Source organism: Monopterus albus, unplaced genomic scaffold (genome assembly GCF_001952655.1).
Source record: "Monopterus albus unplaced genomic scaffold, M_albus_1.0 scaffold14.1, whole genome shotgun sequence".
NCBI lineage: Eukaryota > Metazoa > Chordata > Actinopteri > Synbranchiformes > Synbranchidae > Monopterus > Monopterus albus.
The window spans coordinates 2,593,133-2,616,547 of NW_018127894.1; the positions used below are offsets into that span (position 1 = coordinate 2,593,133).

Below are 23,415 nucleotides of genomic sequence, written 5' to 3' on the forward strand. Positions count from 1 at the left end.
TGCTCTTTCAAACATTTCTACTTGTATTTAATGAGCGAAGGCCAATGCTTTTAGCACTGTATCTCAACTCAGCCTGGGTTTAAATGAGGGAAAGTCACATTTTCTTAGGTTAAATCTGTTTAATAATGTGCTCTTGCATGCTTAATCAACCATCTAATGGCCTCACCTTTGTCCATTTGCCTTAAAGAGGCCATTCAGTGCACTTCACATCCATCACTCACTTAGCAGGTTGAGTTAGGTGCCAGTGCTGTGAGGCTGCTCAACGGTAGAGAGACAGACTAAATGATTTTATTGGATTGACTGGTGGGATTTTTAGTCCCTTGCTCTGTTGATAATTAAATTATCAACCCCTGAAACCTCAGTGACAGTGCTGAAACATTATGGGACTCATAGCAGTGTGAAATTATCTTCCATTTTGTGGCATGTAAAAGGAGATTTAAAAAAAAATACAGCAGAGGAGATTTAGAATGGATTATGTGTGGGTGGAGGCAAAGTATGGAGGTAAAAAAAAAAAGGCAGGATGGGGGAAATTAAGTGTGCTCAAGAGGACAGCTACTGCCTTGCCTGCCCCTCCATTTCCAATGTATTTTTAGAAAATACCATTAGATATTATTACATCGTACTGTTTGTTTTTGTACTTGCTCATTTCTATTCGGGGATCTGTAGGTTTGAGCTGGAGCCATAAAACATTCACAGACCACAGTAGATACATTCATGAGCAGAGTCTCCTGTTCACCCAAGCTGCTTGTCTGAATGAAAGGAGGAAACTCAAATAGAAAAGAAATGATTTGTCAGTTAAACAAATAAGCACAAACAGCAAATTTATTGGCAACTAACTTATTATTTTATTCACTTGTTTCTAGGCAAACTCCAAACATCCTAAAGATACTATTCTACAGGTATCATTATTATTATGTTTCCCTTTGCAGCATTTTTTTACTGCTTCTATTTAGCAACTTCAATTTCTTTTACCCTCAAAAGACTTGTCATTGCATACATGATGGTCAGCAAAATGTCGTGCCATTGAAGAATCTAGATTTGTAATTCTGAAGGCATTTTTATGTTCACTTAGTTTGTCTATCAGGTGTTTCTTGGTGCGTTCAATATTTACAGTGACAAGTCAGGCAAACTTGAGGATTTGCTTCCTGACATTTTGTAGATAAAACAGTAAATGGAGCGATTGAGAAAATAATCAATAGATGAACTGATAATGAAAATAATTATTACCTGCAGTGCTAATCTAGAATGCCTAGGGAAAACCTGTGAGGATGCGGGGAGAAAATGTAAACTGCTATAAAAGTCAATTTAAAAAAAGGTCGAAGGTGATCCAAACAGTCCAACACTTTAAATACGAATTATTATACACCTGTTTGTATAGCACCTTTCATACATGAGCTCAAGTTCAAAGTACTTCATATAAAATTGCAACAAATCATTTAAATGAGTTACAAAGCTACAAACATAAAGCAGCAAATACTCATCATTCAGAACCTGGGTCTAATGCATGTTGTTTCCTTGACTTAATTCATTAACAAAATAGATGAATTTGGAGCTGTTTACAGTTTGTGGAATCTGGGTTAAAAAAGACTGCATGGATACACAAAAGAGGAAACAACCTGAGAGTTTTCTTCTTTCATCACTGAGTGGATGTGCCAAATTTCTCTGTATTTCTGTGCTTACACTTTCTGATCCCCCAGAAAACTGTAGCATTCTGGGAACAAACAGAGCAGACTCCACAGGGTGTAAAAAGCTCATGAAGGACTTGTGATGTTTACAGAGAGATTGCTTCAGGGCTCATTTGAGATGATTTGTTGGCCTTAGGCCTGCAGGCTAGTAGACTGGAAGTGTCCACTTGAATCCATCTGTCTCTCTTTTGACCTGGTTTCTGTTTGAAAGTAAAAAAGCTGGCACTAATGCATGAATGATCTGTGGTGGAAGATGTATTCATTTCTTTTACTTAAGTAAAAGTGCCAGTGCAACACTGTAAAAGTAGCCCTGCTGCTCCACCATGCTCTACTACGATCTGCTGTGCTCCACCATGCTCTGCCCAACTATTCAGACATATGTTGTTATGAAATTAGAAGAAATGAGAATGTAACTAAACTTACTGATCAAGCAGCTGGGAAGATGCTTGACCAACATGTACAGTGAGTGAGGATACTTCAGTGTGATGTGCTATTTTCAAACGTAGGACCACAGTTCATATATAGTGAGATTTGTCAGATTCACACGTCTGAATCACTGCTGCCATGTCTCATCTCCTGCAGACAGCAATCTGTTTCAGCCTTCACGTTCCCTTGGCCTCAGTAAAGGTAGACATGGGCTCAGAATATAGAGTACAGGCACAGCTAGATAACTATAACTGCAAGTCGTGTAATGTTTCTAGTTCAGAAACCATTTGCTAATTTGTTGAGATAGTTATTAAGTAAATGTTTTTTCATTTTTAAGCAAAATTGCAAAAACATTTTGTGGTTTTGGCTTTTCAGGTGTGAATGTTTCATTCTTTATCCTCTGTGGATAGTAACCTTACTTATTTCAAGTAGAGGTGTGAATGCCAGTTAATAAAAAAAATTGATTATTGATTGATTATGCTTATTCTGGTGTCAGCTTCTCCAATATATGGATTTTTATTTCTTTTGTTTGTTTGTTTTATATCATAGTGGACTGAATTTCTTTGGGTTTTAGACAGCTGGAAAGGCATGTTGGCATAGTTAGAATTTTAAAATATTTGATTTGGCTTTGGGAAATTGTGTTGGACACTTCACTGTTATATGGACCAAATAATCAATTGCTTAATCAGGAAAATCACTGGCAGATTACTTTGTAATTTAAAAAAAAGATAGGCACAGTTCTAAATAATTCACTTAAGCTTTTCAATGCTTTGTTTATAGTATGAAAAAAATGATGCCATAAATGAAAGAAAATCTTAATATTTTTCATTATTTTGACCATGTATTGGAATTTATAAAAACAGAGATGGAATTTTATAAGCCCATATAAAACCCTGCAGATATTACAGCATACAGAATATCTTCATCTCAGGCGAGTGTGCACTCTTTGGTTTTTTATGTATGACCTCCACAGTCTAACCTTCTTGGTTTTCTGAGCAGTGTGCAACTGTGTCTCCCAGCAGGCAGTGCTGCAGGACTACTAGGATGACTGGGAAGACTCAGACCAGCAACGTGACTAACAAGAATGACCCGCGCTCTCTCAACTCCCGCGTCTTCATTGGCAACCTCAATACGGCCGTGGTAAACAAGGCCGACATTGAGGCCATCTTTGCCAAGTATGGGAAGATTGTGGGCTGCTCAGTGCACAAAGGCTATGCCTTCGTTCAGTACGCCAGCGAGAGGAACGCCAGGGCAGCCGTAGCCGGTGAGAATGCCAGGGTCATCGCCGGACAGTCACTAGGTAACGCTGATCAAATGTCCATCATATTCTAAGTCATGCATTGGCATTAATGGATTACTATTAGGCCAACCAGGCACAGGGGGTCGGGGGGCCCCTAGATAAAAGAACGGTGAAGAGTCTGGTAATCTTTCTGTTGGAAAGTCTATCAAATTACTACATAAAGCCACAAAATGAGAAAAAATAGATGCAAAAGAACTACAAAGCTAAAACCACTTAGAAGACATACAAAAAAACGACCCTAAGGACAGCAAAACAACTACAAAAATATGCAGAACAAAACAAAACAAATAAAAAAAACAAGAAATACATACTGTATAAAAGCAAAACAAGAGTCATAAAAGAGCGATCAATACCAGTAATAAAAGATCATTTCATAAAAACAAGTCTCTATAAAATTAGCTTTGACTAGAAATATAATAAAATTGGGTTTGTCTGAGACCTTCAGACATGTTATTTTAAACCCTTGCAGCTAAATATCTATAAATGACAAACTCTTATTTTTAATCAATATTGCCTGAAGACCTCAAGGTACCTGTACCATCTGGTTCCTGCTGTTTATGGTCAGATGTTCTGTAACATTTCTTGTTGGCAATCTTAAATTTGATCAGTAAAAACTTTTAGAATAATTCTCAATTGTGGAGTTGAAGACTGTGTGATGATACTAAGATACAGAATCCATTTTTAAGAATTAAATACCGCAGGGCTGCAGCGAGAACATGAGGCGAGCTTGAGAATAAAGATAAGACTAAGAAGACATGGAGAAAGTGGGACAACAGACAGATGCTAACAAAGAGGAAACAGTCAGCGCTCAGTCCTCATGGGTGTTCAATGGATCCCTGTAAATCTTCCTTATATTACTTATTGATTAGTTCACAGCCGCCTCCATGGAAAATAAAAGTCCTCACCAAGCCTTGCTCTCTCATTAAATATGAATAAGCGCACTGCAGGGTCACATCTATTATTCCACTCTGCGTTTTGCCCAGTTTCATGCACTTTTGGCTGTGAAATGACATATGGATGTGGTAAAACTGCAAGGGTGAGCTGTGTTCACAGTGATATTCTGTATAAGTACGTTACTCAAGAACTATTATTGCATTATTGTAGAACACCTTGACTGATACTCAGTACCTTTAGTGAAGCTGGACTCATTCAAGTCAGTGGCCTGGGCCAACAGGGGATATTTTGGTAGTTTCGACCATGATTTTTATTGGTGATAATAAGATTGACCTGAGAGCCTGGCAGCCATGGTAAAAATACTCCCTATGGGGCAAAAATTATGAGCATCCAGATGGTTAAGAAATCCCCACATAAGCCAAACGTATTTGGGATAAGAAATTAAAGCTAGCAGTAAAATTATTACTTTAACTTTTAATTAAACTGGCAGCTGTAAATGTGCATAAATGTGCATCTCAGTTTAGAAACCGACTCCCTGGTTTAACTCATTTTGATGAGTGATTATTATTCACATTTTAAATGTGCTGAGGACCCAAATCTGCCTCACAATGAGCCAAAATGAACAACTTCACTGAATACAACTCAAAAGCACAAGCTCATAGAGATTTTTTTTTGTCCTTCTGGTGTAGCATTTCCACTAATAATGGCAAATAATGGTCTTTTTTATATTTCTCATAATGAGGCAGTAGTAGGGGATCTTTGTTTACAGCCTGTTGGAGTGTCTTTTGGTCTGTCAGATTTGTTTCCAGATACAGTGAGTTTGATTTTATGATAAGCAATGGTTACAATGGCCAGAACTTTAAAAATAAGACCCACGCTGTAATAAATTGGTACTATTCTTTAAAGTTACTTTGACATTTTGGGAAACTGGCTATTTGCAGTTTTCACACATCTGTACACTACAGTAAATATGAAGCTAGTGCTAAAATGTTCTTAGATTTGCTTAGCATGAAAATTGGAAATATCTTTCTTAAAGTGTGTTCAGGTAGCTGCAGCACATAACTGACAAAATGTTTGTGTTCATAATAAACAAGATGTGCCCTAATTAGTGAGCTTAATGTGTACAGATAAGACACTTTGGAGAGTGCTGTGCTAGCTGTTTACCACTTCTTGCAGGTGCTATGCTAAGCTAAACTAAATGGGTGCTGGCTCTAGCTCCGCATTCAACGTGCAGAAAATGACAGTGATGCCGATCTTCTCATCTCAGACTTCATATTTGCCAAAATACAGACCTATTCCTTTAATTATCATAAGGTAGTTTGTCGCCCTGGCAATTGTACTTTGATTTTGTACAAAGTGCATTCAAGGTCCTGGCCCCAGTGTAAATAAAGTGAAGAACTGGGCCGCTGATAAAAGCTATATGATGTTAAGGCTGCTCATTCATGGGACCAAATTGCTAACAAGAATGATTTCATGATGTATGTCCTGTATTTTGTCCTGGCTACATCATTGCTTCCACTTAAATACGCTTGTTATATGTTATTGTTTTGTACACTTATTGTGTTTTCTGAGACTCAATAGCTACATGGTTGTGTTTCCCAATAGAAGAGAAATTATAATGAGCGTGTCTAGCTCAGACGATCTCAGGTAAACATGCATCTCCTGAGCAAAAGCGGTGAGCACAAAAATCATACAGAGCAGCCAAAGCAGCATATTGCTTTGCATACAGTAGTGTGGCTCTTCCTAATATCACTGTAAATACTGACTGTCTGTGGACATACACATGCACACACAATACATTTCATATATTACCAATATTATATTACCAACCACCATAAGTGTCAGAAGTTTTCTTTGGGAGCCTTCAGTAATGCCTCCCTCTGCTTTGGAGAGCGTCTTTTCTGCCTTTATTCTGCTTTCCCTGTGAAATTTAACGCTTAAGACCTTATCTTTTAAACATGAACCTTATATTTAATTAGGCTCTGGAACTATATTGCCAGAGGTGGGAGTAGTCTGCACAAGATATGAATTCTTAATATTTCCTGGACTGCATTGCTTTTTTATTAAATTACTCATAGTAAAGAGCAACATGAGGGACAGTTGGGTAACGGTATGATGTGACAAGAAGGTCATGAGGTCAGATTCAAACCTGTAATGTCCTCAGTACACAGGAACCAGCTAAAATCACTGTCTCATGCTTGGGTAGATTTAATAGCCACAAGATACTGAGGCTGCAGCAATTGCTTTATTCGGTGTAATTTGTTCGGACATAACTGAATGACACACAGTGACTTTAACTACTTAATGCAAAAAATGTGCTGTTCAGTCACGCTGTTGTTTGGTCTGAGACAGCAGATCCTGATGAAGACGTCTGCTGGTGATGAAGCATGCACAAGGGTTTCATTCCTGTTTTCCCAACTCAGCGTTTCCCCCTTGACTTTCCTCTTTGGTGGATAAAATCTGTGCATTAGATGTGTTGACATTTTAAGGCCCATTTTTTTGTAATCAGTGCTTGGTTTGATCATATCTACTCTCCCATCATCTTTAATACTGGGCAGCAGCAGCTTTCACGTATGACTACTGTCTGGTTTGATCTTTGAGCGCCTCTCCGTGGTAGAACAACATACTGCAGGATACCATATTAAATCCAAGGTATTTCAAGGTCATGATTCATATTAGATGCATAAAGCCGCTGTATTCTCTAGTAAATTCTTATAAAAATGTGTAGACACTTCTTTTCTGAGTTTATGACAGTTTTTGTTGTTTTTGTGTATAGTAGTTAACCATTTGTTTCCAGGTGTAGTGGTCAAAACCCTAATTTAAAAATAATCTGAAATCTGTTCAACAGAGTTAGTTAACAACATTCTTCACAGGATTAAAATAAGAGAACAGGGTAAGACTAAAACAGGAAGTTACAATACACTGTATGTAACAACAGGGACATCAAATCAAAACAAAAATAAGACTATAAAATATCACCACTTTTGTTAATTTGAGTATTATACATTCAACTGTATGTTTTAGTCTAAAACCTTACAGTATAAACTGAAACTTCCTCTGCCACGCAGTTTTTGGTCTCTTTGCTCATATATTCATGAATTTTCCACATCCTTGAACACTAGATGGCGCTGAGAGACTAGCAGTGAGGGCGAGGACACCAAAACTGGGACATCTTATGCCGACCCTCAGGATGTATGATTTATTTGCATCTTCAGACATGTCCTGGGATGGCAGAACAGGATATTCAACCCCATTTTTCTGTTTTTATGCCATAAATAATAACATTTTAAGTGATTTACTTTGTGTTTTCTATAGCAGTTTTAAACAACTTATACACTTATGACACATGGGGAGAAATGAATACTAAAGGCACAAGCACATAGGGATTGTTTTAATTGTTGTGTTGCACTTTTTCACTTCTCACATCAAACAATTAGAGATGTTTTTTTTGCATCTCTCCAAAGCTGCCAACGTAAGGCAGCAGTTGAGAACAATGACATTTAATTTCTGTGACTGGAACTTGAAGCCATAAATCCTTAACACACTGTCAATATCTTTCCTCATGCTTTTAGTTTTTCATCGTTCCTTACAAAGATCAAAAATGCTTAGGTGCAATTAAGATGTCAGACTGTGTGCGAGACAGCTGCAGACCTCATGTCGGAGAAGTTAAATATTACAATTACAAGCCTTCATTTATAATAGAGCCCAAAAACTGCCACAGCTGCTGAATCAGGAGGCAGCTTTCCCTCCGGATGCTCGGCCTTTTCGGTCTGCCCCTTAAGTCCGCAGCCTGTCCACTTAGTAAAGACAGAGATAACTGGGAGACAGTAGCAGCAGGAAGCTGAATTCCCCTTCCAGTGGATGAAAGCATACTGTTTGACTAGCGACAACAAACAGGATGGTCTAAGGGGAAGAAAAAATAGGATGTACAATATATTGTAAGACAAATCCTGAATATCAAACAAGACTGATTCACTTTATGAGTCAGGGAGACTCATAAAGCAAGATGTACTTTATTGTGGGACTTTAAAACACCTTCTTTCTTGTTTGATTCTGAGCATTTCTCATTTTAGCTGTGTCATCAGCAAGTACTTATTTTATTCCATAAAATAAGTATACCATAAATCCCTTTTTTATGTATTAAGTGATTCACTTCACTGTGTTTATGTGATGTGAGTTTTGTGATCGCATTGCCAGTAAACTCTGCTTGAACTGAGAGAAGTGTCAGAATATATAAAGAAATGAAATGCATTTATCATGAATGTAACAGGGTCAGTACAAGAAAGGTCAGTGCAAACAACTGGATAAATTAATGGATTTAAGAGTTTCAGGATAAAAACAGCATACAAGTAACAGACAAAACAGACTGTGTGCATGTAAAATACAGTGTGTCTGTTTAGATTTCACAATTTTAAAATGTCCACTTGATAAAGCTGAAACGATTAGTCAGTTATGTGACTAGTTCATTGACTGAAAATTAATCTGCAACAATTTGATAAACAGTGAACTGTCTTTTCTTCTACTGTATGATAGTAAATGAAAGTTTATGCTTACATTTATATCTTTGGGTTTAATCTTGGTCAGTTAAGCAAGACACTTCTTGTGATAGGACTTTTCTCATATTTGCGGAAAGTTTATAAAGCAAAATTAAATTTAGAAAATACTCTGTAGATTAATAGATAGTTACCACCCTACACTCATTATGGGTGTTATACAGCCTTGGACTTGTTGTTCTTAAACCAGAATATTTTTTGTCTATATAATAAGTTACTAAAAATTTACTAGCCTGCAAGGAAAGTACAGACAGCAAAAAAGCTTAATTAATACAGTATGTGACAGAAAAAATAATTAAAACACTTTGGAGACCTTCTTTTTAGTACCTGATGAGGTCGGTCATGCCTGCACTGGGGGCACCTGGACGCTAAAAATCCTGGCTACGGCTGTGTACAAAGGAACTGGCTTCCTTTAACAAATTTTAAGTTTTGTACTCCTCTTGCTACACTTTAAAGTTGCTTTTGCATTTAGGGCCTGGCTTTTTGGAAGTAAAGTTTCTGTCTGCTATTTATAAAGATTATATTTGCAAAGCGCAGAGGTAACGAGGGGGCTTTTGTCGGAAATTGTTCCCCCGCTCTTGGAGCTGAGTGGAGTATCCTGGTCGGGAGCTCCCCCTGGAATAGTTTGACAAATGGTATGTTCTGAGGCGGCTCGGCTGAGAGTCTGGAGCTAGAAGTGCAGCGGCAGTCTGTCTGTTTTTGGGAGACAGAGAGACAAAGAGAAAGAGAAAGAGAGGTAGGCAGAAAGAAAAGGAGGCAAAGTCGGCTCGGCCACAACAGAACATCACCGGGCTTTTCCCGTTCATCATGACCATGTACAAAGGCAGGCGTCGCAACCAGAGATGTGAGTATGTGCGGGCTCAGTCACAGAAGGCACAGGGGTGAATACTGCTGAAGTTAAAGTGGCCAATTCTGACATTTTGCTTCATACTGTAGCGTAGGACGACAGAAACCCTGTGAAAACGATTCAAAATGAATGAATTCGGCTGGCCTGTGAAGTCAGAATCACTTGAACCTTTATTTGGATAGCTTTAACACAAATGGTGCATTTTTGTGCATCGTGCTGTGAGTTTACAGCTTCCTGAGAAACTTGTGATAGTTGTTAATGCGCATATCCGCAGGCTTCTTTGCAGTGCTGCTGGTTTTCTGTCAAGTCTGTCCACTGGTCTCAGCATTTCCATTTAAATGGAAAGAAAAGTTGTCTTTATTTTATTTTATCGTGTAAACTACTGCATTATAGTTTTTATTATGCGTCACATTGATTGTGGGTAAGTATGCAAATTATTGCACGTAATCAATTTGTGACAGAAAATGAATCGATTGTTTTAATAGTTTTTAAACTATTACCATTTCATATTAAATGACTGCATACTTAATGTCTGTGGGCTTTTGAATACATCTCATTCACCTTTGGTAAATTATAATGGTGACACTTCACATTTTTCTGACAATCTAGAACAAATGATTAATCGATTAATGAAGCAAATAATCAGTAGGCTGTTTGATAATGAAAACAAGCATCATCTGCAGCCCTACATAGCAAAGAGAATAACATGATTTCAGACAAGTCATCCATTTTCATTTTTCTTTTTTTTTTTTTTTTTTGCTTTTCACAGGAATTGTATGAAAGACTCATTTTTCTCAGTGACTTGATCACAGGCAGGAGAGTGCTGCCTAAAGGGCATAGCATTAATTTTAATCTAGATGGCTGCAGTTCAGAAATTAGTGTGTGGTGGTGGTGGTGGTGTGTGGAAAAGTGCACTTTTCAGTAAGTACTGCAGAGGTGAGCCAGGTCCTTTATTTTTCTCCTGATTGCCTTTAGTGGAGCTGTTCAGTGGTTGGTTGCACATGGCAGCTGCAGGTGTGCTGTGTGTGTGTGCACCATGTGTGCACCATGTGTGCACCTGCAGCAGAGTGCTGGTGGAGAGGTTTCTGTGTGGTTGGCATCTGTGGGTAAAATAATAATTTATTAAATTCATGAATCTCTTATATTACCATCTATTTGTACTGACTCATTTCACATCTTTATTTAAATGCATAAGATTTTATCTGCAATTATTTTAATTATAATTTTGGCTTGTTACAGTAGGAGAGGCACATCTGTCTGTCTAATTATTTAACTGATTAATAGTTTGAATTATAGAATGAGAATATGGTGAAAAATATTGATGAAGCCCAAAATGACAGCTTTAAAATGAGCTTTTTTTTTGTCCAACCGAGTGTCCAGAATTCATAGATATTTAGTTTATTATCCGTAAATTATTAAAAAAAAATCCAACAGATCCTCACAAGTGAGAAGTCATAGAATGTGAGACATTATTTAAACTGGTGATTCCCAGGTTTTTTTGGCTTGTGATGAAAAATTCATTGGATATCTAAATAGTAAATTTTCTGGTTATCACCTAATGAGTAATCAGTGAGTCATTTCAGGTCTAAACAAATGACTGTGTGTGGCCTGTGATGTGTAATGATGTGGAGCCTTCCAGTTGTAAGTCCTTACATCTTATTGAAATTTCCCCATTGAGGGATCAATAAAGTACCCACCTACCTACCTTATGCAGCTCAATGTTTCCTCAGTCAGCTCATGCATGAGGAAGTCAAGTTTCACAGCAGTATTTTCAAAACAGGTGGCAAGTGTCAGCTTGTGTTTCAGCTCCTTGCACAGATTAACAAGTGTGTGGCCAGGTGGAAGTGATGGACTGGTTCCAGTTAAAATGTTTCAGTGTTGCACTTAAGAGCCACAAAGTTGCATCATAAAAAAGATGCCAAAATGGAAACGGAGGAAAAGTGTATTAACAACTCAGAAGAGATAAAAGATTAAATTATACAGTATTTCCCTTAGGCTATAGCGATATCCATCCATTAGCTAGACCGTTTATCCTGATCAGGGTTGCCAGGGGGGAGGAGCCATTCCCAGCTGACATTGGGTGAGAGACGGGGTCCACCCTGAACTGGACACCAGTCTGTCATGGGGCTGACGCTTAGAGACAGACAACCACCCACACTCATTCCTACGTGCAATTTAGAGTCGCCAGTCAACCTAAGCTGCATGTCTTTAGGACTGTGGGAGAACGCCGGAGTAAACCCACCCAGGCACAGGGAGAACATGCTAACTCTACACTAATAGGCTATCAGGTGTTTGTGCTAACCAGTGCACCACCATGACGTGCTATGGAAATATACTCATGATGATTTAATGCAAAAAATCAGCATATATATATAGTACCACTGTTAGGAGGTAGCACAGCGTCAGAATGTTACATTCTGTTTTGCAGGACGGTGTTTTTAGATATAAGAACATTTACCTGGTAATAGTTGTATTCCCAAAGCCATATATTGACTCCAGTCAACCCAAAGATTTAGCAATCCCACATCACATTCTTCTTAATGGAACATAGCTCAGCTGGACTAATGAAAGTAGTTTTATTACAGTAGATAGTCAGGAGCTCGGGGACGAGCTGCCAAAAGTTATGTGCTGCCAAGTAGCTGATTTCCTTAAGAGGGCGAAAGAATTCATTAACTAAGTGCAGGTCCTCAAGCAGTTAATCCAGAACATAACAAAAACTATTAAAACCTCAGAGTGCTTCTTCTGATTGGAATCAGTGGAGACAAAATGCACTCTAGATCAGAGCATGTAGCTCAGAGAGAGTTGACAGAGTAATTTGAATAGATGTCAGTGATGTCTGGAAGCTTGGAGGATGATAGACTGCTCCCCTCAGTGTGTATATGAGTATGAGCATACAGTATATAATACTGACATTATTCACATCAAGGATATCTGCAGTTAATTTCAGAGTAGTCAGAAGTTAGCTTAAATATCTCTGATTTACCCTTTAAGCCATTTCCATTCTCAGTTGTATCGAGAATCTAACAGAGGATGTCTTCATTTCAGTTAATTCTTTTCATCTTCTGTCAAATGAATAATTGATTTATCAGCTAATTGTTTTTGATCTCTACTTAAATTAGGACTATTTGCAACTCAGATTCAAGGTACAAGTCAAAATGTAACATCTTTTGGGGTGTCTGAATCTAAGATATTAGTTTCTGAGGCCGAAGTGTGGACAAGTAAAAAGTAAAGTTGTGATGGACAAAATAATCTCAACACTAAAGTCTGCTCACTAACTTGTTTCAGAGATGGTGACTGTATTGATGATACTGAGCAGCAAATGTAAAACTGAAAACACAACTGCGATCATAGTGATTAAAAATCAACAATAATGAGATACCATAAAAAGCAATGAGACCAAGGTTTAGTAAAATATAGTAATGAGTAACAAGAAACATAGGCAGGCTGCCACCCCCTATTTACTATATGTTCCCTCTACCAGTTTATATGAGTGTCAGTTTATTTATAGTTCCCTCAAAACATTTCCACAATGGGACAGAAAACATTAATTTTGCTTCCTGCTAAGAATCCTACATTTCAGTGTGTCCTAATTTATAGATGCAAAAGTTGGTGAAATCTCATTTTACTGCTCCCTATAAAATAAACAAGTGATGGTAGCCTATATTTTGTAGGGGGCAGTAAATCAGCCCACAAGAATAAAAGTAAAGAGAATCCATGAGTTAACACTTCGACAATAAGTTAACAGTTACAGAGAAGATTGTATTGGCCTCAGGCAGCAGGATGTTTGTTTGGCAAACTGATTTATGACCAATCAGCAGCCACAGAAGAGCAGTAATAAAATGTCTACCTCAGGTAATGCTTCAGTAAGGGCATGATGTGGTGTAAAGGTGTTTGCTTGGTGACAGATTTGACAAAATGGTGGGCGTACAAGGCACATAATATTTGAGATTTAGGCCAGTTTTAACATTGGTGTAATCTGTTGATATACAGCAGGGAGGACATCTGGTGAATCCCTGCTCACTTATTTATCATCTCTCAGTCCTCGAACCTCTCTTTACCCGGAAGTTGTTCCTGTCCGCCATGATGGATGATGTCCCTGAGCTCTTATTTCTGCTCTGGGGAGCGAGGAGGCTGCCTGGAGAAGCTATAACTGAGGATAAACGATTGCATCATTTGTGGAAGTCTGTTGTGGATTGATAGTCCCCTTTATCGGAAATCAAATGGTGATTGGACGCTGCACATGAAGGATCGGAGGATAGGATGTCATGGCAGTTAAAAGTGTTTCCTTGGTTCCTCTCTCCTCGCAGTTTGTCCTTGCATCTTTTCCTTGAGTCTTATGTGGGCAGGACTAAGGCTCGAGGGAAACGTAAATGGTCTTATACTTGTATAGCGCCTTTCTATGCTTTACAACACACTCAAAGCGCTTTCACATTATTCGGCCATTCACCCATTCGCACTCCCAAGCATTCACGCATTCACACACCAGTGACATCACCAGGAGCAACTGGGGGTTCAGTGTCTTGCTCAAGGACACCTCGACATGTTGACTGGACAAGCCGGGAATCGAACCGCTAATCCTCCGGTTAGAAAACGACCCGCTCTACCTCCTGAGCCACAGCCACCCCCAACGTGGGTGCAATTAGTGGAATTGGGATTCATCTATAGTCATTTTCATCTGTCAAAGGAAACTTGACAGCCTGACAGACAGCTTGGCAGAAATACTGAGCACTGCCACATTAAGAAGCTACAGTACCAGAACTCATGCTGTTTGATCAAAGTGTTTTTAACTGTTCCAAAACAGCCACACTGCAAGATCTGGTGAAATGTCGGCGGTTATCGTGGATGTGATATAGTTTAAAACCCGGGATAATGCCATCTAACAGGGTTTTTTTGCTAACTGTTGAATCCTTTCAGAAGACGGTTGTTTTCTTCTAGAGTGAATTGAACTGAGCTTTGTGACAGAGGTTTTCACTTAGCAGTTTTTTAGTTTGAAAAAGTCCTAGTTTACCAGACAGCTTTGTGCAATGGATGGATCTATCTGAAGTCTGACTATTACAAATCAATCTAAAGTCATTGTCACTAATAAAAACACACACACACACACACTTTGATTCACATTCCCAGACACAATCAGTGTCTGCCTTATCAACCTGTCATTCAACCTTCTCCGCTTGAGGAACCACGCTCTCAGGTGTAATAAAAAGAGTCGTCTCTCTGTGCCCTTGAGCCAAGATCGCAGATTATTTGTCTTCCCTGTGAGATTTACAGGGTGCGAGAACACAGCGTAGATTACATCTGCGACTGCTGTCATGCAGGATGGCTCTTAGTCACACATTTGTATTCACACAGCAGCCTGGATGATCCCTTAATCAAATACCGCTCGCCTGCTCCCAGGATGCATGCAACAGCAGAGATGGAGTTTGTTCTGTGCCAGAAGTGATGGTTTGCCTGCCAAAAGATTATGTTTAGGCATTAGTTCAGGAAGGAAAAAATATTTTCTTTTTTTTTTTTAAGCTAATTTACCACATCACTTACTCCATCTGTTCTGACAGCATGGAGAGCACAAGTCTAAACATGGACAACCACTTACCTCCCAACTATTTATATCAAATATTTCCTAAGAGCCATATATCAAGGAAGAGTTAAAACACCCAGCTTCTTTGTAAAGTATCTTCAAAAGTATTGTTACATATGAGAGTAACCCCAGTCAAGAGGGAAGTTGCTAATACGCTATAATACAACCTATGCTTGTCTAAATAGAAGCAGCACAAGGACTATATGGATATTTATCTACGTTTTTCTTTTCAAACTGAGCACATCCCAGTGGACCAATTCAAACTGAAGTGTTTGTGTGTGTCTGTGCGCGCTGTGACTCACTGTCGGTGCCCAGTCTAGCTTTAATAACTGTTTCACACCTCCAGAGACAAAGAGCTCAAGGACATGCTGAGCTGAGGGGTCTGTGTCTAACTAAAACAGAAACACATGCAGGAACACAACTACACACTCACAGGTTAGTTAGTACAGCTTCATTAATATGAATGAACCCAAACTGAGTCAGAGGCCCCTGAGGTGGTGATGATTGTATTACTGAGGATCCGCTGTGGATGGATAAAACTTGGTGAACTCATCACATCTTTGCTGGAGGAGTTAACATGTGATCTTAATTTAACTGATGCTTTCATTCTGTACACTGATAAGGGTGGACACCGTGACAACCCACCCCCCCCCCCCCCTCCTCCCCCCCACCGCCCTATCTTGGAGCAAACACATGGCGTGTGGCGCAGGTAGCACATCTGTCTTTCCAAATTTGCCACCTGCATGATTGTCATTTTCATGACATGTGCATCACGTTGCCTTTTTACAAAGCAGCAGTCTGTCAGCTTCGTGCCGGCAGGTGTGTCCGGATGAAAATGGGGTGTGTTCAGGTAAAGTTTGGGTGTGTTAATAATACTGTGCCACTGACCCAGCAAAAGGCAGGTCTGTGGTCAAGAGTCAAATCATCATTGCTAGTCAGTGGGCACTTTGACCACACTGTGATGCACACAGGACATGCAAAACTTAAAAAACAGAAAGATTGCACTGTGTTCATTGGGTGTTGTGCATGGTATTTATAATAAATACCATTTGGATTAGTGATCATGCACCTTCAGCTTGTGCAGGAGCAGATCTGTTTCCATCCATCCCTTATCTAAAGTGCATATTCCTGAATAGGGTCACAGGGTTTAGTCCAAGGAGAAGAGAGTCCTCATCACAGAAGCTTTTTACATCCTTTAAGTGAAACATGATATAGAGTAATATGAGAAAAGCCCAACATTTCTCAGTCAGAGACTCACCCTCTCTCCTGTCAGGCTCTTGAACGGTCATAATCATTTGCTCTGATGGGATTTTTCTCATCGCCGGTGACAGCTGTAGATCTTGGGTGTTTGATAGATTTTCTCCACCGGTTCGTTTCTGCAGTAAAGTCATTATGAGAGTGTCGGCGGACAAACGCATTACACAAGCATTTAGAAACTCCTGCGGTTTAAACTGGATTAGTGAAACACTTTTAGTGCTGACTGACTGAAAGACTCAATATGAACAGAAAAAGTCATATTGTATTCAGGCCAGTATGATAATATGTAGTTTTCATGTTACTGCAGGAGTCTCTCCAGTGCAGGATTAACATTGTGTACACACACACATAAGGGGCTGTTGATGCTACAAAAATGTTGTTAAAAATTGTCAGTGGTGATATTGTGTATTCTTTATTAATCACTGTTGTGTTGGCTCCTCTCACACCTTGGTAACTGTTAACAGATTCACAAGTTGCTGTTCTCCTACTGCCTTTGTGACTAAGCAGGCCTTGAGGTGTGGTTCCTCCCTCTGGTGCCCAACAATCATGTCTTTTTGAACACAACTCTCACACCTGTGGTATTAAAACACTTGCTGTTTGCTGCAAAGCAGAGACGTTGTCAAATCAACCGAAATATTAAGGACTTTAATTTCTACTTACTTGTTTGTAATTTGGACAGTGTTTATTTGTTAACAATATAATATATCTTTATGTGCCAGCCAGAGACTGGTCACTCTGTGGAGCTGTGCAAATAACTTTTACTTTTTAGTGGCAGTGTGTTGTTAGGTGTTGTGTACTTTTCTCAAGGACACCTTGACAACATTGTCTCATAGCGACACATTTATGTGCAGCTAACATTTTAATCAGCACTGAGCAAGAATAACCTCTCTGGAATTACGAGGATGGCAAGTCGTTTTATGGTATGTGTGTCTGGCTTTTTATGTAGTCTGTGAATTTATCCTGATGTTACTCTGCTGCAGCCAACTTGTTTATAACGTGTTCAGCATAAAGTAACTTTTTATATTCCCCTCAATGCAGTGCTGCATACAGTTTACAGTATCAATCAAGCCCTAAGTGACTATTGCTTAGCAACAAAGTCTCTGTCTCCAGCCAAAACCTTTTTTTTATGAGTACAAACACATACAAGTGTGCGTGCACACACATACACATGTGTGCCATTTGTTTTGTATATGATTAGTATAATGACTGTAATCAATCTGTGTGTGTCTGTCAGGAGTGTGGAGGGTTGGAGACGTTGTGAGGGTGCAGTGTTTATTTTAGAGTGCTTTTAATGCTCTGCTCTCTCTTTAATGATCCGAGCTGGGGCTCGGAGGAGAGCGCGCTATACAATGTGAACAATTCCTCACATCTTCCTAAAGCCTAATGATAATGATAGAGCTGTCCCCGTGCACCTGAGAGCTAGCGATACATACTCACCCTATTAGAGACAGGGAGGAGGGGAAGGGGAATAAAAACAGAGAGCCACAGAAAGTCTGGGCTTCAAACATAGTGGCGCTTTTTAATCAGCAGATAATGTCGGAAGATGCAGACACGGGTGCAGCTGCTGGAGTTTTTGTGAGACAATGTGAAAACAAAGAAAAACAGATGCTGTAGTCAGTAGTTTAAGGCATCTTACATTCTTTAATTCACAGACTCATTACATTGCAGCTCTGGATTTTATTATCTGTACCAAAAAAAAGGACAGTGAAACAACTTGACTTCAGCTCCTGTCATGACATAAGCTACTGCATGGTCCCCAAGGCAGTAGATGCAAAGCAGATGCTTTATCTGTACAACTTTTTGAAGCTGTCAAGGGTGATTCCATTCATCAGACAGGGATTTCTCCTGCTTTGTTGGTGAGCATCTGTGTAGGTGTGTGTGCAGGAAGGGCGTCTTTGATATTTGTGGTTTTATGTGTGACCTTGCACAGCGCTCAGGGCTGACTGAGCTGAGTGCAAGCTGCGACGACAAGTCGACCGACTAGACACAGTGATGCCCTCCCAGTGTAACCACAAGTGCTCTGTGCAAGTAGAAGGGGCTGTCAATCATGACAACAGCCATGGTGTGTATGTGGATGAGTCACAGAAGTCCTCCAATGCATTTGAAGGGGATTTCATTATTGCTTATATTTATTCAGCAATAAAGGTCCCAACTAACCAAATAAGCCAAATAACCCAATTATTTTCTACTGTAATGTAAACATTCTTTAAGTCAGTTTACAGTGTGTCTACAAAATGTGAAATTTGACTATAGACTAGCATATAATTCAAAATACATGTGTCTAATTGTAAAAAAGTGTATAATATATCTCTCTGTGTGTGTGTATGTATTTATTTAATGTGCATATAACAAAATTGTCCTGATTACAAAGGGTACAGTATTTGCCCAATTTATGTGACAGTGTACTGTATAATTAGATTAGATTTAACTTTATTGTCATTACCCATGTACAAGTACAAGGCAACAAAATGCAGTTTAGCATCTAACCAGAATATGTTGCAGTATAGTTGAACTTGGCTATCTCCAGTGATTACATTGAACTTCGTTATATTCATTACAGCTCTGTTAATAAAACAGTCATGCATAACAAAGTGAGATCCAGTCATGGCAGAACAGGCTGCACTGACTCAACAGTATAAATCACTGAAGACTTTTATAATGATTTTGTGTTTTATAGACTCGGTGTCTTTTGTGCATCATGATGAATGTCACTGTATTCATGCCTTTTATAACGGCGCAAAAAGTTCTGATATCACATTGAATAGTCACTGTGCATAATTTATAACCCTTCCAATAGCGCAAGGTTGATTTTGCTCAGTGCTGTTTGGATAATTGCATTTATTTTTTTCAAACTGTTTTAGTAGAAATGGTCCGGTGCTACGGTTTGATAATGACCATGCTGCATAAAGATTTTAGACTGTATACATTCTACATTAAGAATATTGCTAGAAAAACACTATATGTTATGCTTTTGTGCATTAAAGTATATTACAGTAGTTGCCATTATGATTTTATTGCATTGCTTTAGGGCAGCTTCTTAAAGCATCGACTCTAAATCTGCTTGGTTTTGCTATAAAGACTTAGCCTTATGTAATGTGCTACTGGAACAGTTTCTCAGGTGAAATCCATTTGTCTGAGATGGAAAAAAGTCTGTCATCTCTGTGCAGTTACCCAAGAGGTAAAATTTAGAAGACAGCGAGAATAAAGTCTGTCTGATGTGTTTGTCTGAGAAGTGATTTAGGAGAATTAGCGCTTGAGCATATTTGTCAGTGATGATCTTTAATCTCATGTTGCTGTCTTTCCCCTTGGAAAAAAAAGAAAATCCTCTAATTAGCAGTGTCTCACATTTCATAAAGTTGGGAAACTGGAGGTTTCGTAGTGTGAAGCAAGTCTGAGGTTTTCCATCAACTGGAGGATTATCAAGTTCTTCTTGGGTTTATGTAATCCTTTGAAAAATGCAGCATGGTTAGGCTACATTCAAGGCTGTTTTTAAATTGTAATTAAACTCAAACTCAGATTTTAATGATTTCAAACCATTACAGGTGGTGGACTGCAAACAATATATACAATACAAAAATGTGTAGATGCAGCTAATAATTATCAGTTAATATAACAGTTCTTTTATGAATCAATGAATCATTTTGTCATTAAAATTCCAGAAATTAGTAAAAATAAAAAGTTACCAGTCCCCAAGGGTTCATATTCAAATTGCTCAAACAGTCCAACACCAAACGATGTTACTTTGATTATCATACAAAACAAAGAAAAGCAGCAAATTCTGAGATGTGAGAAGCTTGAATCAAAGAGTGTTAGCTCTGCAATAATATCAAAACAATGTCACTCAGCAGCATCACAACTTACTTAGAGAGAAAACATTCAAGAAGGCACTTTGAACTGTAATAAAATAGCAAACATATGCTGTTTAACGAGCAGTAGGTATGTTTTCCCATAAATTGCTGTCTGCATTTCTTACATTCAAACAACATGTGATTCCTGTCTAAACTTTTATTAGTATATCTGCCATTGAGCTTGAAGTTGTCGTACTGTAGCATGATTGGAATTTTTTACGTAATATGGTTACAATTTAAAGTTAAAGAGCTTAGACGTTTGTAGCACTGTATTTCAATAAAGTACTTAAAGGTATAATAGTGGTGTTTCCACAGTTCAGTCTGTCATATTAATATATTTACTGATTGTTTGCTGTATATTATAAACTGTGATCACATTATGACACATATTTTTTTTGTTTTTGTTTCCAGACATCAACATGGCAGGAGAGCCAAAACCATACAGGCCTAAGATGGGCTCCAAGAGGCCACTCTCGTCCCTGTACAGGTGTGTGTGAAACATGGGTATCATTTTACTCCATCAGTCAGATCAGTTACAAACCGCTGTCTGTAAAATATGTGCTAATGATCTTCACTGACAGGCTGGGTGCCAGTTTCCTACCTGTGCTGTCACTGCCACTTTGGGTCTGCTGCTATTACACATTCACTCACTCTTGACAATGTGTCATCTTGTTGAAAGCAAAGAAAATCTAGTGCACTAAACCTGACATGACTGACATCTTAACAAGCTAAAAACTACAAAATATCTCTTTATTTGACCTCTTAAAGGAATAGTTTGACATTTTGGGAAACAGGCTTATTCACTTTCTTGTTGAGTTACATGAGACAGCCAGTGTCACTCATGTTTATGAGCTGAATATGAAGCTAAAACCAGCAGCCATTTAGCTTAGCTTAGCATAAACACTGTAAACAGGTGGAAACATTTGACTGGATCTGCCCAAAGCTAACAAAATTTGCCTACCAGCACCTTTAACTGTCACTTATTAATAAATTATATTATCTTGTTTGTCTAATTCATACAAAAATGTGTAAAAATGACACATTGAACTTTTAGCTTGGTTATGTGCTAGACTACCAAGGCTAGCCGTTTCCATCATTTCTACTCTCTGTGCTAAGATAAGCTAACTAGATTCTGGCTGTAGCCTTATATTTTAGGTTCAACATTTGGGGAAATACACCTATTTGCTTTCAGACAAAGTGTTAGATTAATACAGCTCATGTTTCATGTGTCTCATGATAAACCTGAAGCTACAGCTTAGCTGACTGGAAACAGGAGAAACCACTGGCCTGGCAGTTTCAAAATCTGCCTTCCAGCATCTATAAAGCTCAGTAGTTAACGTGTCTATCTGATTAAATTCGTGCAAAAACCAAAATATAAAAATGATGTGTTGTGGTTTTACAGAACCAGAACAATGAAATAACAGGGTCGGGCTAGCTGTTTGACCTGTTAACATAAAGAAGGATTGCTTATTTTCTTGCTACAGATACAAATAAAAAATGTTTATTTCTCTTTTGTGTTTACAGTGGCTACGAATTTGACTATGACTACTACAGAGATGATTTTTACAGCAGGTATGTAAAAAAAAGAAAACATCTGGTTTCACTCGTAAATAACTGCACAGACAGGGTGTGCATTAATTTGTTCTTTTCAAATCATTCTACTCCCTTTTTTCTAATATTTTGCCTCTCGGTATAATCTCTCCTTTCTCCCCTTTATCAAGTCAGTTTTTTATAAAGATGAATTTTGAGCAGAATAGCCCATTTTCATCTGAGTAACTACATTATCATAAGCATAATGAATGTCATACTGGGGAGGTTTTCATTCCTCTCCGTTGGGCTTACTAATGATGCTTTTATCCACATAGGCGAGTACTGAATGTCAGATAGTCCCCTGGCTGGTCATTTGCGCTAGCAAGACAGAAAATGTATCTTCATTATGACATTTTCATTGGCTTGTTTACTTCCTCTACTTTGCAGTATCCCTGAGTGTTGAGTGCTTCAGCTTTGAGTCATTATTGCTATTTTGGCTATTTGATATGTACGCAACAGGGAACAGTATTGAATGGATTTGGCATTGTTCAGTATGTACCACCAGAATTCAGACATCTTCTGCAGTTGCATGTTTATTGGGTGTTTTGTAAATGTTTTTTGTTGTGTGAAAAACTTCTAGGGACCACCCAAATGACTACTGAAAAAAATGCCATCTTGATGACATGCTTTACTTTTTAGTGCCTGTATGACACCAGCTCGTAACAAGAATCACCGCTTCTGCCTTTTAAAATGTGCTTTTAGCATTTTAATACCTTTGTAACATTTTTATTATTGCTAAGATGGATTGCCGCAACTTTATTTTTCAGACTCTTTGAATATCACGGCCGTGTCGTGCCCCCAGCCCGAGCTGTGATCCCCATCAAACGTTCACGGCTAGTTGTCCCATCCACACGCAGAACCAAATCCTCCTTTCCAGCCAGAGCCTGCTCTTCCTCTTCCTCCTCCTCCTCTTCCTCTTCCCGAGCGCTCAACGTTGGCTCTTCCATCACAGGCCCTAAATGTATGTTTGTTTGTTTGTTTTTTTTTTGTGCTCCTCTAATTCACAGCTTACTGCTCTGTTTAAAGGAAAATTCGGGTTTATTAAGTTTGGGTGTTTTTATAAGCATCATTTCTATGAGATGCAGCTTTTGCATTTACTGAGATCTGAAAACATAATATTGCTACAGCAGCAGGTTAAAAAGCATGAGGGGGATCAGATAGGTTTGGGACTGCAACTAATGCTGGTGAATCTACCAATTATTTTTTTCGATTCACTGATAACACTTTAAATTTTTCAGAGCCCAGTGCAACCTCTTCATAATTCTTGTTTTGACCAATCAGCAATCCAAAACTCAGAGATGTTTAATTGATTATGATCTAGGACAAAGAGAAGCTACTGATAAGAAAGGAAAGCTTTTCCAGCTTTGGTTGACAGATAAATTATCAACTAGCATGTTAACATAGTCGTTTAGTGGCTAAAGCTCCTGATACCTGTATTTC

General features: G+C 38.6%; 1 protein-coding gene across 3 annotated transcripts in view; it reads left to right on the plus strand.

Moving 5' to 3' along the window:
- Positions 1-23,415, plus strand: part of LOC109955332 (RNA-binding Raly-like protein) — a 36,691-nt gene that overhangs the window by 9,934 nt on the left and 3,342 nt on the right. For 2 of the 3 annotated variants that reach the window (XM_020591391.1, XM_020591392.1), the window contains exons 2-5: positions 3,131-3,411; positions 20,797-20,872; positions 21,910-21,957; positions 22,743-22,936. In XM_020591391.1, coding sequence (XP_020447047.1) covers positions 3,131-3,411; positions 20,797-20,872; positions 21,910-21,957; positions 22,743-22,936 — 599 coding nt within the window. The remainder of the gene's footprint in view (positions 1-3,130; positions 3,412-20,796; positions 20,873-21,909; positions 21,958-22,742; positions 22,937-23,415) is intronic. The other variant, XM_020591393.1, reaches the window with a different exon arrangement.